At 52.8% G+C, this 17,787-nt stretch overlaps 1 protein-coding gene across 1 annotated transcript in view; it reads left to right on the top strand.

The window, feature by feature from the left end:
- Positions 1-17,787, top strand: part of CACNA1E (calcium channel, voltage-dependent, R type, alpha 1E subunit) — a 171,774-nt gene that overhangs the window by 44,020 nt on the left and 109,967 nt on the right. Inside the window, exon 2 of the mRNA XM_010580622.1 lies at positions 12,768-13,212. Coding sequence (XP_010578924.1) covers positions 12,794-13,212 — 419 coding nt within the window. The 5' untranslated portion in view covers positions 12,768-12,793. The remainder of the gene's footprint in view (positions 1-12,767; positions 13,213-17,787) is intronic.

Raw genomic sequence — 17,787 nt, 5'->3', positions numbered from 1 at the left:
TGAAAGCAAATGGTCTCCGCTGGTGTCCAGCATGAGGGTGCACGGGGAGCTGGTGGTGAGGGGGAGCAGTGCCGAATTACATGGCAGCACCGGACGGCCGTGCCGTGCCGGAGGAGAAACCCCCAGGCGGCTGCAGGCTGAGTGACATATGCCAGCAGTCTCGCGCTGCTGGTCCTCAGCCATCCTCGAGATGTCTAAAAATTACAGATGGCAGTTTCCTAGTGTAAAAAGAGCTGCGTGCCGCCCGTGGAAGAGCCTTGTCTGCCATCCTGGAGACAAGAGAGGGATGGATGGGGGGGCCACTGATTAGCAGCCGCTTGCGTGCTGTTGCAACGTGATTGCTGATGTTTGCAAATATGGTAAAGTCCAAGCTCCAAGCACACACGCTGCTGTAAAAGGGCCAATTTCATAATAGAGTTATGAGCTAATTCAGCTGTTGGGCATCGTTTCAGTAGGGAGATGGGGCTGACAAGTGAAGCAGTCAGCTTGGGGCAGAGCAAAGCTACTTCTAGCTCTGTGCCTGGCCTGGCTGCTCAGCCAGGACTGCAGAGGATGCTGGGCTGGACTGGTGTGCATCTTAAGAAACAGAAGGAATGGTGTAAGAAATAGGATGTACATTGCTCTTTCCCTGCTGGACCTTCCCAGGCTCTGGCTATTGGCAGCGCAGAGCTTGGCAATTGCAGCTAGGATGTTATTCCTGGCTGTGCCTGCCCTTCTCTCCTCTACAAATTAGTCTCGTCCTTATTTTGAGCTCATTTGCACCGCGCTTAAGGGTCCCACAAAGCGGCTATCTGGCGGGAAGGTTGCTTTGGTGTAAATTATTCCCAGTAATGTGCTTCAGAGGGATGAACCAGCAGCGATGAAATAATGCCACAAATAAAGAGAAGGGAAGGCAATTGCAGTATTAACAGCCCGATGCCAGCAATTGTAGCAATCGTAAAAGAAGGGAAAGCAGAGCTGGATGAGCTCTTGTCGAAAGAAGAAACATTTTGAGGGGGAGAGGGAGCCTGACGATAAGGCGGTGGTTTTGATCCCAAAGGGAGGTGCTAGAATTGCTGGTGCTAAGGAAGCAAGGCAGACTGTGGGTGATAAGCACCGTTGTTGCCGAGGTTTGAAGGGAGAATTGGCACCAGGGTGGGGGGCAAAGCTGAATTGCTGGAGAGGGAGGAGGCTACCGACGGTGGCTGGGGTCCAGCTGGGCATATCTGAAAAAACAGCGCCTAAAAAAGTGTCGTGCTCTGTGCCTGTCCTCTTGGCTGGGTGGTTTCCAGAAGCACTAATCTTTCACTTGGCACCTTAGCGAAGCAGTTGGGCTGGGTTTAGCCCATAGCTTCCCTCTGGGTCCGGGAGCGTGGCTGCCTTTAGGAGCCGTCAGGAAGCACCCAGGCTTTCTGGAGGGATTTGGTGGTGTCCCCTGAGGAGGAGAGGGGCCCTTGGGACCTCCTGGGGGTGTATGCATGGGGTGGGAGGTGAGGACTGGGCGCTTGCTGAGCCAGGTTATTAGTCCTGGTGGAAAAAGCAGGATTGCTGAACTGTTCTTTTTAGCTCCCCACAAATATGTATTTGTTTTCCTCCCATCTCCCATACTGTAGGAGACTGGGGAGAAACTGGGCTTGGGGAATGAGCTCTGGGTGTGTGTGGTAGCTTGGAGTGGCTGAGGATGGCAGGGACAGGTGAGGATGAGGAAGGACAGGGGCTGGTCTAGGCTTTTGCCCCTGAGCAGCTGAGTGTCCTGGGACATGCTTTCCTACACAGCAGGGAAGCTGGTTGCTTGCTAAAGGGTCCTCAAGGCCTGGTATGTGCATCTGTTATGCAGACAGGCAAGAAATGCCTTTTTATTGTCCATTTATCCTGACCCAGATCAAGCCAGGATAAGGTAAAATGCAAATCAGCTTGGTTCTCTGCAGTGTGCAAGGTAAATGGGGAAGGGTTACAGAAGACCTGGGTGAAGGAGCAGAAGGAAAACCTGCCTTTCCTCCTCTGAGGTTGAATCAGGAAGGTCTTGCTCTGTTTACCCAGCCATTCAGGGTCTGCCCTGTCCTTGTCCTTACAGCTGGAGCTGCTGGTCAGGACCTTGCAGCGGAGGATGCATAGCATGCTTTCTTCTCCTAGTCTTCAGCATGGCAGGATGGACTTATTCTCTATCCCCTTCCCTTCTTCACTGTGCAATTTGTGCAAGAGACTTTTTTTTTTTTTGCACAAACAATAAGACCTTTTCAGTGAGTCTTTGTATATAATGAGAACAAAAGTCAAAGAAGAATAAAGCCTGCCGTCGCTCACCTTTAAAGCATCCCTTTGTTTTAACCTCTCAAGGGTGCTGTGACTTCTTGTGCCGGGAATCTGATGTTTGCATGATCGTATAATTGCCTTTGCAGGTCTATTAAGTAATGACACACATTGTGGTTTGTGAGTCACCTTAGCCAAGGCACTGTTGGAAATGAGAACTTTTCCCTGGCTCTGCCAGGTTAAACAAGAATTTTGTTGTTGTTTTTGTTAAGTTTCCTGGCTGGAGGGAAGAAGGGCAGTCCAAAAGAACTAATGCTGAGGCCGGTGGAGGTGAAATGCAAGAAGGGAACCCAGAAGGCTGGCCTGACAGATGGCCATGGGAAGCTGTCTTGCGATGCTGTAGTCCGAGCTGTCCGTGTGTCCTTCCTGCCCCATCCCAGCAGGTGGTTCCTAGCTAAGCCAGACATTTCTGGAAAAGCCGTAAGCTGTAGCATGAAGCCAGAATCAGGGCATATGCTGGCAATTCCCGGGATGCATTAGGTGCCATTCAAACCCCTGACCACCCTCTGGGAAGCCCTGACCAAGCAGCTCCTGGGTCTCATGGTCCATTTTGAGACCACATGTGTTCAGCCTGCCTTGACATGGGGGATCAAACTTTTCCTGGGGCAGCGCTCAGGAGGCCTGGATGCCTCACGGCTCCCTGTTTTTCCTTCTGTATTTACGTCAAATCCTCTTTGCATCTGTGGTTTCAAGCTGACCTGGGTTTCTGATCTCCTACATCAAAGGCAATGCCCTGTTCTCAGCCCCTTCCTGTGTGCTGCCTCATTTTGGGTGCCCCAGAGCCAGGAGCAAGGGCTGGGCTGTCTTCTGCCAGCAGTGTTTCCCAGAGATGGGTCTATTTAGTTTTTAAAGCCTTTTCTTTCTCTGTTGCACAGCAACTTCTAACACACCCTGGCTTATGTTGGCAGCTCTTGCTCCCCTCTATACCTTGGCAATTCTTGCAGCTGCTTTTGGGCTGAGAGTGGTGGAGACTGATGCCGAACCCCGATATTGCTTGGGGTCACTTGTCGTCTTTGAAATGAGCTAACTTAGGCTGAGGGATGTGGAGACGCTGTTCTCCTCATGTCCACAGCTGGGTGAGGGGATGGTTTTGAGGCCTGTGAGCTCAGGGCTGTTTCCATGCTTGCACTTTATGTTGGCATTGGCTGTCTGCCCTGCATTGCAGGAATGACAGGCAGCCCGGGAGGATCATTGTGCCTTTCCGAGGAAAACCTCCTTGCGGTGGGAGCCAGAGGCAGGAGGGTAGCGTGGCCCCAAAGAGGCAACAACCTGTGCTCTTGTGCAGGAGCAGAGTTATATTCCTGGAGGGTGGCCCGGTGATCACAGCTGGAAATTATCTTAAGAAGTCCTGGCTCTGCCCTTCTTTGGAAAGCAAACTCCTAAGGGCATGCTCTCTGGCTATGTGTACGTATAGCTCCAAGCACTGCTGGTTTCTAGGTGCTGCTGTTGCATAGATCACAGCTTGCTCTCCTGTCCCCAATTATTTCTATTGCCAGGCTTGGTCCCATGCTGTTTGCAGAGCAGCAGTGCTGTGCCAGGCGAGCCTAGAGTTTGGAGCTCGCTTGCCTGCTGGAGTGATACCTCTCCCCTTGGCCCTGCTCGAGGGAAGAGCTTGTACAAGGCAGGGAAATGCCAAGCTGTGCCAGGCATCGTCCAGCGTTCCCCATCTCTGCCCACAGCTGATAGCATGCGTGCTTTCAGTTCTGTCTGTGTGTGTTTTCTCTGGGGAGAACTGGGATGCTGGTGGGGGTCGGCGCTGGTGTGGAGCTGGTATCGGTGGTGGCAGGTTGCAGGCCTGATGGGCATGGGATGAGGGGTGCCTTGCCTTGAGATGCAGAAACATCTGCCTGTCTGGCACTGACGGGCGCGGGAAGAGGTGAGATGGTCTCAAAGGAGATGCTGGAAGAAATTTGGTCATCGGGTTGTCTGTCAGTATGGGTGTTCCCAAGCATGCCTGGTGCTACCCCATCACTGAAATCCCTACATCGGGCCAGTCAGAGCCCTGTCTCTCACTGCCACCCCAGCAGCATCATGCCTGCTGCTGGCTGTGCCCTGAAAGCATCCTCAGGGCTGGGGCTTGCTGCCTGCAGCCGGCCCTGGAGCTGGGGGTCCTGCTCCCCTGGCAGTGTCTGGGTCTCCTATCTTTCTGTGCCAGAGATGGAGGGCTGATTTCTTTGACATACATTTATATAAATAATAGTGGGGTTGTTTAACAGTTGCTCTTAAAGGAGAGATGAGATAATTTCATGTTTTGATATTCTTAAGGCTGATTCCCCTGGGAGCGATGCTCTGCAGGAGGACTCCCTTACCCAGGGGCTGTGCTACCCCACTGCTGGCAAGGGCAGAGCCCTTGCACCCACCACAGGCTCGCTGGCCTTTGAGATGCCTCCTAGTTGGGACAGGGTCTGAGCAGCAGCCTGGCCCCATCCAGGCTCAGTGCAGCTTTTCCCAGGAAGCGGGCTCTGCTGCTGGAGCATCATGCCAGCTGTGAAAACCCTGGTGTGGCAGAACAAAAGCTGTTTACCAGATAAAAGTTTGTCTGATGTCTGGTACTGGAGCATCTCCTGGCCTGAAGCAGCCCCTGGGTATTCAGAGCTGTGCTCTTTCCTCCATCTGATCTTTGCAGTCATTCCTGGGGTCTTTGTTGTAGTGTCTTGGCACAGTGAACACCCAAAACCAGTTTATTATACATGAATGGGTGATGAGAAATGAATGTTTCTTGAGAAATGAGCCAAGTGGCCCAGCTTTGATTGCACCATGTCTCTCTGCCCCAAGCACACTGGTGTGTGCGGTGCTGCTTTCCCCTGGCTCTCCTGTACTGGGATGTTTGACCTGGTTCTTTCACCCGCACCTTTTGCTGAGCGTAGGAACAGGTCTGTGCAAGGAGCCCTTGCCTGGAAATATCACTTCTTTTCTTTCCTTCCTACTTTGCTTAAGTCTCTCTGTTACTGGTGTCGTACAAAGCTCCCAAGCACAGGATGCAGCACTGGCTCTTGCTGGGTACCAGGTGCACACCGGGGATGCTGGGACCAGCTCTTCCCAGCAGACCTGCTGCAAACCTGCCGGTGGTGGGGGCTATGGGAGGGGGGTTTAATCCAGCAAACTTTTCCCCAGTAACAAATGACATGACTAAAAACAGCTCACCCTCGCCAGCTGGCTCCCGCAGCCACTGTGCCGCACAGACCCAGCCGCCGCATTCGGTGCAAGACGGAGGAGCCGGAGGAGTGTGTGTGTGGGGGGGTCCGGAGCCAGCCTGAGCAGGGCTCGCCCACCATGGCATCCGTGCCGCTGCGAGGGGAAGTGCATGTGATGGGAGAGGAAAAGGCCATGAGGATGAATCAGTTGATCTTGCAGCCCATCTGTCTCTGTTTGCAGGGGCCCCACGCTGAATTTCTTCCTAGCGCTCTGAGGTTTAGTGCTCTGCTTAGCTGCACTGCGTGAGCTCTACTTCTCCCCTTGAGCAGGGACTAATAATTAGCAGCATGGGGTAAGCACGGCTCAGCAGAGAGGGGCAGATGGCACTTGATTGTCCTGGAAACCAAGTGGCCTCCATGGCCCAGGAGAGGCAGGTTAGCAAGCCAGAGGGAAGGGGTGGCAGGGGATGGATTTGGAGCATCCCTGTGCCCCAGGAAGGATGGAGCAAGGCTGAGATGTCTGAGCATGTGAGTTCCCAGGGAGACCAGCCAAGCTCAGGGAAGAGATATCCTGTGTGGGCTGGTGGAGTGGAGAAACCCTGCCTGGCTCAGTCTGTCCCCGAGATGCTTGGGGGCAGCATCCTAGATGCTCTCCTACATACGTACACATCTTCCAGAGGGGTTTGCTCTTGTCTCTTGTGCTCTCTCCTTGCTCATTCAGGAGAGAGGAGGGACACTTGCTCACAAGGGCAAGCAGGAGCATCAGAGCAGCTTCTTGCTCTGATGCTGCTGTTGAAATCATCCCCCAAATCCCCAGGGAAGCCTGCTGGGCTGATGGACCATGGTCAGAGGACTCTGGCAGGTTAGCCACTTGTTGTGCACAAAACAGCCAGGGTTTGTCCATCCTGGGCTGAGGCCTCGTGTCCTCTCCAGGAAGATGTCTGCCTCCCTGCTCACCCAGGGCTCACGGCAGCGCTGGAGCTCAGCGCTGCGGTGCTGGACCCTTGTGCTGCTGGGGGAAGATCAGCCCCCACCAGCCAGCACAGCATTAAGCCTTTCTGCTTTAACTCTGGGGGTTTTGGTGAAGGTTATTCAGATAATGGAAGCAAAGAGCTCACCCAGTGCCTTAAGTGCTGAGTGTAGTTATTATGGTAATACATGGTTACTTGGTTAAAGACTTGATTGCTGCTGTTGTAACACAAACACATACACAGAGAAAACCCCTAAAAGGAATTTCCTCTTTGTAGGTCAGTGGTGCTGCTGGGAACCTGCTTCTCACTGCAGCTCTTTATTAGTTAATCAGCTGCTAGAAGGAAAAAATGAAGTATGGTGTGAGATTCCAGGGTCTCCTGCCTGCAGAGGCCATGTTCCCCAGCTGTGGCATGCAGTTTGGGTTGAGATAACGGGGTCGAGCCACTTGGCAACGTGTGGTCCTCTCTTGAGGATGCTGCAGAGGACCTGTGTGTGTCTCTTCTTCCATCACTTGTCCTCTGGTGCAGAGGTCTTGAAAAGGCTGTTCTTGGTGGTTTGTGGGGTGGGACGCTGCCCTGGGTTGTGTCCCATTTCAACACAGGTTGACGTACAGGCTAAGGGGCAAGAGTTGCTCACTGCGCTGTCCCTGTTTGGCTGTGGCAATCCCACCGTGGGAGGGGATGGATGGATGCTGGGTGTGATCTCTCTAATGAGATCCCCATTAGGCAGGGTTGAGCTCTGGCTGTGCATCGTCACAGCTGGGTGGTCCATGTCCTCAGCTGTCCCTGAGGTTGTGCTGGGAGCATCGTGCTGCTCCCAGCCACTGTGCAGGTGAAAGCACAAGTGCCAGTGCTTTCACAGCTGAATATCCACACTCTAATTGAGTTTGACTGCTCCCAGCACCCTGTGGCCATGGTTTTATCTAGATGACTTCTCTGCTTCCAGAGCAAACAGTAAATTTCCTGACTCTTATTACTTTTAGACTGATATTTGGGAGGTAAGAGCCTCTAGAAACTTCATTTTCTGGTATTGAAAGCCTGCTGTGTGTCACAACAGCAGCTGTTCCTTGGCTCTCCTGTATCAAATGCAGCCAAATGCACTGTTTCTGTGCAGTGATGTCCTCTGCTTTTGGTGCAGTTGGGTGATCAGGGGGCAGTGGGGGCTGCCTGGAGCCACGTGCGGCTCTGTGCCATGCGCTCGTCACATCCCGGCCGTGCAACCGGGGATATGGACAGTGAGCATCAGCCAGAGTCACCCATGGGAAACCATGTGTGGTTCTATGGTGGGGTCAGATAGGTGGATACACTGTTTTCTTTTGCTTTTTTAAATGATTATTTATTGTCATTAACAGAGCTGCAAAGCCATCTTCTGCCCAGTTGTTAACAGGGAGCTGTGTGGCAAACCTGGGTTTATTCCTATGCAAAGGCTGATTTGCAGCTGGAAGCGTTCAGGGGCACCGATACACACCTGAGTTGTATGTTATTAAGCAAACCTGGTGTGGAGGCAGGGCTGCCTTCCAGCTCTGTGGTCCTGGCTCCAGCCGTGGCCTGTTCCTGGCACGTACCGAGCTGTGGGTTTCCAACGGGATCAGAAAATAACTTCGTGTTTGCAAAACCGGCCACGTGTTGGCTTGCCCTAGGTCTGCCTTTCGTGGGAGGCAGGGCTGGTGTTTAATTTGGCGTCTGCTGTTTACATGAACAAATGTGGTGTTTTTCGCACTAATTCAGATTTTGTGTAAAAATAAAGTGGGTTTGTTTTCGGTGTAAGGGGGGGACCAAAGGCTAAAAGATGGGCAGATGCCCTGGTGTCAGATGCTTCATACGTGGCGCGTGCCATCCCGCGAGCACCCTCGTTAGCGCGTAGCCTCATCAGCTTTCCTTAACAAAATGTTCTGGCATCCTCCCTTCTCTGCTTGTCACTTCTCCGGAGGGAACGTGGCTTGTTCTGCTGGCAGCGTGAGCCCTGTTTGCTTAGGCAGAGACAGAGCTAATTATTTCTATTTATTTCCTCAAACTTTCTCAGTGTTTCATTTGAGGGCTCTGCTTGAGCTTTTTCACTTATCTCCAAGCCTGGGAGTCACCGGTGTCCCTGGAGCAAGCCTGGTGGGAGATGCATTGGTAGGCATCAGGAGAGCTGGTGTCTGTGTGGATGCCGGACCTGCCCTCGGGACGTGTCCTCGTTTGCTCTTAGCTAATTGTCCTCAGGGCTCTGCTTGCAGCCACGCCATGGCTGAAACCTGGAGGGCTCATGCTTGGTATCCAAGAAAGCGTCTCATCCTCCCCAAGGAAATGCTCAGGGAAGAAACAGGGCTGCAGAATGGTTGCTTGTTTGTTTGTTTTTTTTTTTTTTTTAAAATAAAACAACCCACCCCCCAAAAATCAATGCACACACCCCCCTGAAATACAAACCAAAAAAAAGCTCCCAAGCCCCCCAAAAAACCTGGCGTGGCTGGATGAGGAGTTAAACTTTAGCAGGGGAGGGTTGAAAATGAGCAAAGCAATATGAGAAGGAAAGATGTAGGTTAGGAAAACGAGAAATCGTAAAGGTACTGTTGTGGTTTAACCCCAGCCGGCAACTAAGCACCATGTGGCCGCTCGCTCACCTCCCTCGCAGTGGGATGGGGGAGAGAATCAGAAGGGTAAAAGCGAGAAAACTCGTGGGCTGAGAGAAGGACAGTTTAATAGGTAAAGCAAAAGCCGTGCACGCAAGCAAAGCAAAACGAGGAATTCATTCACCAGGTCCCGTTGGCAGGCAGGTGTTCAGCCATCTCCAGGAAAGCAAGGCTCCACGCATGAGGGTTACTTGGGGAAGACAAATGCCATCACTCCAAACGACCCCCCCCCTTCTTCCTCCTCCTCCCAGCTTTTTATGCAGAGCATGACATCATGTGGTCTGGAATATCCCTGGGGTCTGTTGGGGTCAGCTGTCCCAGTGTGTCCCCCCCAACTTCTTGTGTCCTGCCAGCCTCCTAGCTGGTGGGGTGGGGTGAGAAGCAGAAAAGACCTTGACTCTGTGTAAGCCCTGCTCAGCAAAAACTAAAACATCTTGGCATTATCAACACTGTTTTCAGCACAAATCCAAACTCTAGCCCCATACTAGCTAATATGAAGAAACTTAACTCTATCCCAGCCAAAACCAGCACATTCTTCACCCTTTATTCCATACCATTTACATCATGCCCAGGTCTCGCTATCCAATACATCCTCATTACCCACCCACTCCCCTTCCCATCCTTTGATATAATACACAGCTATCATTCTTTTAGTCTATGGACCACCCCTGTGAAATGTCTGTAAAATGTCCAGAAATGTTCCCTGAGTTCACTTAGTCTGTGACTTTGGGCTCTGTCTCTTATGGTGGTTACTCGGGGCAGGAGAGGCGGTGTGTTGTGGGGAGTTATTGGGCACCAAAGCCAGCTCGGGTCGGGTCGCTGCTGCACTTGCACTGCTTCTTGTAAGGGTTGTTCTTTCCTCCGTTGGTTCAGGTGGTTCCTGCTACAGTAGTTCCTATAACATGCAACTCAAATCATGGGTTACAACAAGGCTCTACAGAGGGATCTGGTCAGGCTGGATCGATGGGCTGAGGCCAATTGTATGAAGTTCAACAAGGCCAAGTGCTGGGTCCTGCACTTGGGTCACGGCAACCCCATGGAGCGCTACAGGCTTGGGGAAGAGTGGCTGGAAAGCTGCCCGGCAGAGAAAGACCTGGGGGTGCTGGTTGACAGCCGGCTGAATATGAGCCAGCAGTGTGCCCAGGTGGCCAAGAAGGCCAACGGCATCCTGGCCTGTATCAGAAATGGCGTGGCCAGCAGGAGCAGGGAGGTGGTTGTTCCCCTGTACTCGGCACTGGTGAGGCCGCACCTCGAGCCCCGTGTTCAGTTTTGGGCCCCTCACCACAAGACAGATATTGAGTTGCTGGAGCATGTCCAGAGAAGGGCAACCAAGTTGGTGAAGGGCCTGGAGCACAAGTCCTGTGAGGAACGGCTGAGGGAACTGGGGCTGTTTAGTCTAGAAAAGAGGAGGCTGAGGGGAGACCTTATCGCTCTCTACAACTACCTGAGGGAGTTGTAGTGAGGTGGGTGCTGGTCTCTTCTGTCAGGTGGCTGGAGATAGGACGAGAGGAAATGGCCTCAAGTTGAGGCAAGGGAGATTTAGGTTAGATATTAGGAAAAATTTCTGTACTGAGAGGGTTGTCAGGCATTGGAACAGGCTGCCCAGGGAAGTGATTGAGTCGCCATCCCTGGAGGTATTAAAAAAGCGAGTAGATGGGGTACTCCATAACATGGTTTAGTGGGCATGGTTGATGGTTGGACTCAATGATCTTGAAGGTCTTTTCCAACCTAAATGATTCTATGATTCTATAATTTAAGGGCATATCCATTACAGTCTCCATCCCTGGTCCCTTTGGGCCAAGTTATAAGGTTTCACATTTCAGTGAACTCCCCTTGCTCCTAGCCTGGCTAGCAACAAGGGGTTCCTGCTATAGTAATTCCCATAACATGCCACTCAAATCCCAGGTTACGGCAATTTAAAGGAAAAGCATAGGTTAGGAAAATGAGAAATTGTGAAGGTACGTAGGACTGGATTGAAAAAGTAAGTAATTAATGCCTTTAAAACAGTAAGTCACATGGGTAAGCAGAGTAGTGAAGTGAAGAATCTGTTTATAGCTTTCAGTGGGAGCAGCCAAACTCTTCTTATTGATGTGCTAATTAATTTACTGAGGCTCTTACTGGTAGTTGCCTTTTTCTTTCTGGAGAACTTGCCAAGGGGCAAGTAGCCCTTGGACCGGACAGGTTTAAATTTGGGGGCAACTTTAGACATTTCTTATTTGCAGCGCAGCACCACAGACCCGAAGAAGATGGGATGCTTCCCTGGCTGGGCCGTGCACCCCTTCCCCTGTGGTGTGGGGATGTCAGGCTGATTTGGGATAGCATGGGGGGCATGCTCTGTTTTGTCCTCTTTTGCTCTTGACTCCCCCCCCCCATATTTATTTTATTTTTGCTCCTGCTATGGTGATTTCCCAGCTTTTCTCCTGACTGCTGTTCTTGTCTCCCTGTTTGCTCTGGAGGAGTTCAGGTGTCTCCAAACAATGCGCTGGGAAGGGGTTAAGATGACTGATGTGCTCAATTTGCTGTATTATTGCTGTATTTTAGGGGGTTTAAATGCTCCTTTCCCTTGCTAGGTTGTTTCCCCCTGTGTCAGGGATGTAGTTAGGAAGGGAGTGACAACGTGGGTGTGAAGCACCGGCTGCCTTGCTCTTCTCTGTCATCCCCTCTTTCACCTCCATCATGGGCAAGCGCGGGGTGGTGGTGGGGGAATTTCATGGACTGCTGGAGCGAAGCCCTTCCTACAGCAATAATGTGCTGAATGGAGATTCTCCAACAGGAGAATAAAGCGTTTAACCACGACAAGGCTTTGGGTGTATTCTCAGACACAAGCATCTCCTGTCTGTAAAACGTCATCTATTTTGCTTAGCTGAAAAGCGTTGCTCAGCATGGTGTTTCTGGCAGCTTTCCTGCGCCTTTTGTTCCGATGTGCAGCTCCTGAGTCAAACCTGTGCTGATATTTCCACATCCAGCCTCCAAAGCTGCTGCCTGTCTCTGCCAAGTTGCCTGGCCATCATCCCACCAGTGTGGGGCTGGAGAGGGGTCATGGATGCTCCGGCCAGGGATGCTCCAGTGCTGTGCCCACCTGGGAGGCAGCGTGCGAGGGCACTGCACCATCTGCCGGCACGTGTGCCGCTTGCACGGCCCTTGCCTGCATGGGCAGCCGAGCGCGGGCAGCGCTTGGCATCGGCCGGCTTTTTGGCGAGTGCACAGCTGCCTGCTGGGCTGGGTGAGGAGGGCCGTGCTGGGGGTTACTGGGTTGTGCTCCTAGCTGAGCTGTGCCACGCTAGCCCTTTTTATTCCTCCCACCCCCCTGCAAAAGGAAAAAAAAAAACCTTAAAAGAGCAAAAAAAAAAAAAAAAAGGGCAAAAGCAGCGCAGCTGTGGTTTGATCCAGGTCTCCCTCTCCCGAGTCTCCTGTTTTCCCATCCATGAGACAGTGTGGGGGCTCATCGTGTTGTGGTCCAGCCGCGGGGAGCTGTGCTGCTCTGGGGACCCCTGGAAGGACTGGCTGCGGGGTCAGAGAGCTGCAGGTTCAAGAGGTGTAGGGCTGCCCAGACTGGGAAGGAGGAGGAAAGCGGCAATGCAGGAGGTGCTACCCTTTGCCCTAGGCTCGGGGGTCTAATGTTAGGAGCCCTGTGCCTGGTTTGAGAGGGTCTAGCTCAGCACACCCAGGACAAATGGGCTTTTCAGCTGGGGTGGGAGGGAGGGAACTGGGGAGTAAATGGAGCAAAGCCCTGAGCCTCCTCTCTCTGTCTTGTGCCCCTTCAGAGTGATGAGCTACAACAGCACCAAAGATGCTGGGATTCGGCACGTGCTCCGTCAGTGCCCCGGCGCCGGGCAGGGGGGCTGAGCTGGACCCTGCCTCTCCCCGCTATGTCCTGGCCCTGCCCGAAGAGGAGACGTGGCGCAAGCACCGGCTCGGTCTCATGCAAACCACCCAGTCCTGCAACTTGCTGGATCCTGAGAGCCTGGCCGAAGCCCTGGTCTCACGCGCCGCCAGCTTCGATGCCCTCTACGAGCCCCGGTCCCGGGATGCCGATGCCGGCACGGAGACGGGCAGCGCCTTCGATCTGGGGCTCGGCCAGTACGTCCCTGTGAGCCCGGACGTTATCAAGCGCCGGCGGGGCGGGCTGATCGAGCAGAGGGACATTATCAAGGCACACGAAGCGCACAAGATGCAGAGCACGCCGCAGGCGCGGAGGAAGGAGTGGGAGTAAGTACCGGAGAGCCCCCAGCCCAGGTGGGCAGCCGGGGGGAGCGGGAGCGTTCCCTGTTCTCCATGGGGCTGAGAGGGGGGCTGTGGGGTGTCATGGTGGTGTCACCCCTGCGGAGCAGCCAACACCAGCCGTGCTTGATCTCCTGGCACTCTTGAGCTGGGCTGCTTTTCCCCATCGCCTTTGTTTTCCAGGGAGGATTTTTAAAGGCAGGGAACAACTTGAAACACAGGGAATGAGATTCCCCCCCGCCCTCCCACCCTGGCAAACCTCTTCTGGGTCCTTTCCTCTCCCTGTCCTTTTAAAACTGGTGGTGGTCCTGCCTCCAGCACCTGGGGCCCTTGTGCAGCCCCTGTCTTGCCCTGGGACTCGGCACATCCCGCAGGTCCTGCAGGGCTTGGGCTGGTCTGAGCCGGCTGGACTGCGGTGTTTTTCTGATGGGGTGAGTTTGCGGGGTGCGTGCGAGAGATGGAGAGAGATAGTGGTGTGCCGTGTATGGGAGGTGAGCGTTTTGTTGGCCAAAGCGGTGGGAGATGCCTCTCTCAGCTCTGAGCTGGGTGGTGGCATCTGATGGGAATGGTGCAAAAAGGCCTCTGTGGATGAGGGAGTTCCCCAAATTGTGGGGCAGTTAGTGAGATGTAGAGGAAACTTGGAAATCCTCCGTCTTGGAAGTCTTCAAGATAGTTTCCCTTGGCTGCAGTGAGGCTTTTGGATGCATTTAGGGTTATTGCCTTCTGCTTTTACTGTGGCTTGAGCCCTGCTGTGAGGGGATTTGTATTTAATCCTAAAAGTGGCCAAGTCCCCCTGAATCAGAGCAAGCTGGAGGCGTTATTGAACTTGGGAAAACAGAAGAGAAGTGCTTGGCAGAGCTAGAACCCGCTCATTTTACTTATTATTTTCCTTTAATTAACTTCTTCCCATAGTTTGCCTTGGTGCTGTGAGAAAACCCCAGCTCCAAGTCCTGGATTATTCTCCCTCGCCCAGCATTCACTGTGCAACCAAGGCTGCAGCCACACGCTTCAGTCCTGCATTTAAATTACAAGGTTCCCCCTCTTGTGTCTACTCAGCAAAATTGCCTGGGATAAGCTGCTGCAGAACATCCTGCTCCAATATTGCCGGTCCAGAGCAGCTCCTTGCCTAATACAATCAATGTATTGTAAAACACCTGAAGGAGGTGGGAGCCCCTATATTAATTAGATGTGGTGTGTTGCTTTGGTGAGATCCAGGTCAGTGCTCTGCTCATTTGAAGCGGGTAGGGTTTCTTTGGGATGCTCTGCATGATAAAATTGCTTGTGATAATGCTGAGGCTGCTCCTGCCTTTTTTTTGGAGGGCAGCCCATCAGCGAGACTCGGTGCTCATCCCTTTGTGCCCAGGGAACCTCCTGGCCGGTGACTCAGGAAGCCCCGCGCAGGGGAAATAAATTGACATATGGGCTCGGCAAGTGCTCGGTGCCTTGTTATCTTTCGCAGCTCACCGGGGATGCCAGATGAATAAATCATGGCCGGGCAGGAAGCAGAGGGATGGCCTCGTTAATTGTCGGCTGGTGGAGCGAGTTCCTAGAACGGCTGCTCGCTAATTAACTGCCTGGATGACTACAGCTCTATTTTGTGGCAGGGAGATGAAGCCGGAGCCTTTCGTGCTCGTACCGCGCGGGATGTGCCCCTTTCGCCGCCTTTGGCTGCTTCATCTAGCAGTAACTCAAACACAAAGCCTAATATTTCTGTCTTTGAGGCAACGGGAATATGTAGACGGCTGTGCTGGCTGCTGCCATCACAACCTGTTAAACTGGGTATTTCCCCAGCCTGGTAGGGCCCAATCTTTGCATTTCCCAGCTCCTGGATGCCCGGTTTTGGCATTTCAACCCACTTTACAATGGTTTTGTGGGTGTGTGTGGGAAGTCATGTCTAAGGCAGGCGTCCCTGAGATTTAGGATGGGCTGCCCTCCATTTACCAGGCTCGTCACTGTCAGGGTCTGGCCATGGGGCTCTCTCCTTGCAGATGCCCAAGCCCGCAGCCCGGTAGCCACGTTGCAGGAGGTGGACAGGTTTGTGCTTTGCAGAAGTCGCCCGTGCCAGGGGGATGCCGGGCTCTGGCACCGATGGCAGAGCCCGTGGGCTTGGCAGACCTTGTGTCCCCCACCGAGGACCCCACTGCCCATCCTGGCCAGGTCCCTTCCCAGGGAGCCAGCGATCTCGGCACAAGCAGGCTGAGCCCCAGAGGGCTGGATCTGTGGCTCTCCAAAAGTTAGGTGCCCTGATACTCCTTTAGCCTGCAAACACCGCATGCCAGAGGCTCCTGCTTTAACATCAGACTCATAAACCAGTGATGTTTCCCCAAAAACTTTGCTAAAGCCCAGGCCGGTGTGCAGAGCCAGTAACCCTGTTACTGTGGATACTCTCTGGGACTAGATGGATAGCATGTGGGGGAGTAAAAGCAAATTAATTTCCTTATCTATGATTTTATTAGTAATAATGCAATTTCCCTGTGATTTAATTTTCAGAAGGGCCCATCTCCCATGCTTTGAATCGCCCTAGGGGCTTTTGCCTGGGAGGTCTGGCTCTGTCTCTCCTGGTGAGCAGTGGAGTCGCTCAAAATTTTCCCATGGCCCCAGCGTGGCGGTGGGCATTAGATGGAATATGGGGAACCTGGAAAATGGCTTTTCTGCGCAATTTTGAGCTGTGGCAGACCCAGGGGGATGGCTGGCTTGACCACGGGTCAGGGCAGGCCCAGAATAACTGCTTTTTAATCCCCCCCCCTTGTTGCCAAAACCCGATGAGTTAAGCCAGGGTGGTTCAGAGAGGTCTGCACCTCCTTCTTAAGGCTTCTGGGGAGTTTTTGGTTAAACATTGTGCTTCGAGTGCCATCTGTCTTGCACGAATTAACTCCGACATGCGTTTCAGCATCCGCCGCCTTGCTCAGGGCTCCAGGAGCAGCTCAGTAGCTGCTGGAGATCCCCTTGGGCTCCTGTTTGCCAGCGGTGGCTGGGGGGTGTGCAGTGGGGTGGGCACGGGGAAAGAGTGCTGCCTGTGCCTCTCCTCTGCCACATGAGAGACTTCTGCTCACCTGGAGCAGCTTTGTCTTTGCAGATGTGGTATTCCTGGTGTGCAGCCAGATGTTGTGCACAGCCGCTGTCATGCTGGGTTGATAGGGAAGAGAAGCAAAGACTTTTTCTTAGTCACCAGCATTAGCATTGGCAGGTCTGACCCTTACCAGGACTCCATCTCTGCTGCCTTTTGCCACTGAAAAAAACCCACAAGTGAAATGTGCTTGCCCCATAAGATGGAATAAGAATAGGAGGGGGAAAATGCTCTTTTCTCTGTTTTTTTTTCATGGGGAAACTGAGGCAGAGAGCAGAAAACACCATCTGCTAAGTGCATCTGGGGCAGTGGCTCTGTAGAAGGCTTAATTTTAAGGTGAAGGCTGCATGTGCCAGGCCACTTTCTTTTTGACTAAGGGAGTTACATGCAAGGCAGACACTAAAACCCATTTCCAGAGTCCTGTCTGGATGCCCTGCAGAGATATCTGCTGCACTTCAAGGCTTGCCATGCTGCTGCTGCGTGGAGTGGTTGTGGTTGAATTACCAGTGTCTTTGCCACATACTTGTGGCAGCATCATTTGGACGTCTGGCTGAGAGCTCAAAAGAAAAGTTCCTTGTCAAAATAAGCAAATGGGGAACTTCCTGTGGCTTCTCCAGGCTGAGTAGCTGCTTCTTTAGCTGATGGTAAGGACAGGTAGAGCCACCCAGGGAACACCCCAGAAAAGCCTCAAGCTGAGTTTGCAGCAAGCAGGACCCAAATCTGCCTTGCATGGCTTAAAACCACGCGTGCATGGATATTTGTTGAGTTTAGCTTGAGCAGTTTTGGGAATGCGAGGTGTGCTCTCATTTTGGAATGATATCTACAGCAAGGATGCATGGAAAAGCCTGATTCCCAGAGACTGGGCAGGGACCGTGGGAGCAGAGGAGACCAGAAGGAAAGCAGCTGGGCCTTGGTACAGTTTGGAGGTGATAGTGTGGAGGTGGGATGTTGTAACTCAGCACTGGAGTACCTGGGGCTCAAGGGTGATGGGCTGCAAGTTTCAGTGTCCTGTGGGAAGCGGTGCACTCTGCCCACAGTACAGGACAGTGCTCCTAAAGGATCATTAAAAGCGATCTCCTCTCTTGTAGCATCTTAGAGTTGATGGCTTTGATACTAGGAGGTTGCTAGATCTCTCTTGTGTGTTACGATCTGTAGTGAGATCTCCGTAGCCCATCTGGGATCCTGTGGTCCATGGAGCAGCAGGACAGGAGAGCTTTCTGCTGCTTGCTCAGATCCATAACTGCAACGCAGACCGTGGGGGGCCTTTTGGGCTGGAGCGTAACATTACTGCAGCTCTGCTTTCACGTGGTTTTATTGGAAGAAGTAAGAGAACAGAAGAAACTGTGAAAATGCACAGGGTGTTGCTAACAGATCTCAGGGGCTCTTTACAACTTGGCAGTCTCTGTCTGGTTATGTGCACATTCTGCATCCCAGATTACAAATGAAGATTACTTTTTTTATCCCCCCCCCCCCCCCGTCCACCTGGCCAACAGGGC

This window comes from Haliaeetus leucocephalus, unplaced genomic scaffold (assembly GCF_000737465.1).
Source record: "Haliaeetus leucocephalus isolate CR32 unplaced genomic scaffold, Haliaeetus_leucocephalus-4.0 Scaffold730, whole genome shotgun sequence".
NCBI lineage: Eukaryota > Metazoa > Chordata > Aves > Accipitriformes > Accipitridae > Haliaeetus > Haliaeetus leucocephalus.
Note: the sequence above shows the minus strand (reverse complement) of the source record. Positions and strands in the feature narration are given on the sequence as shown.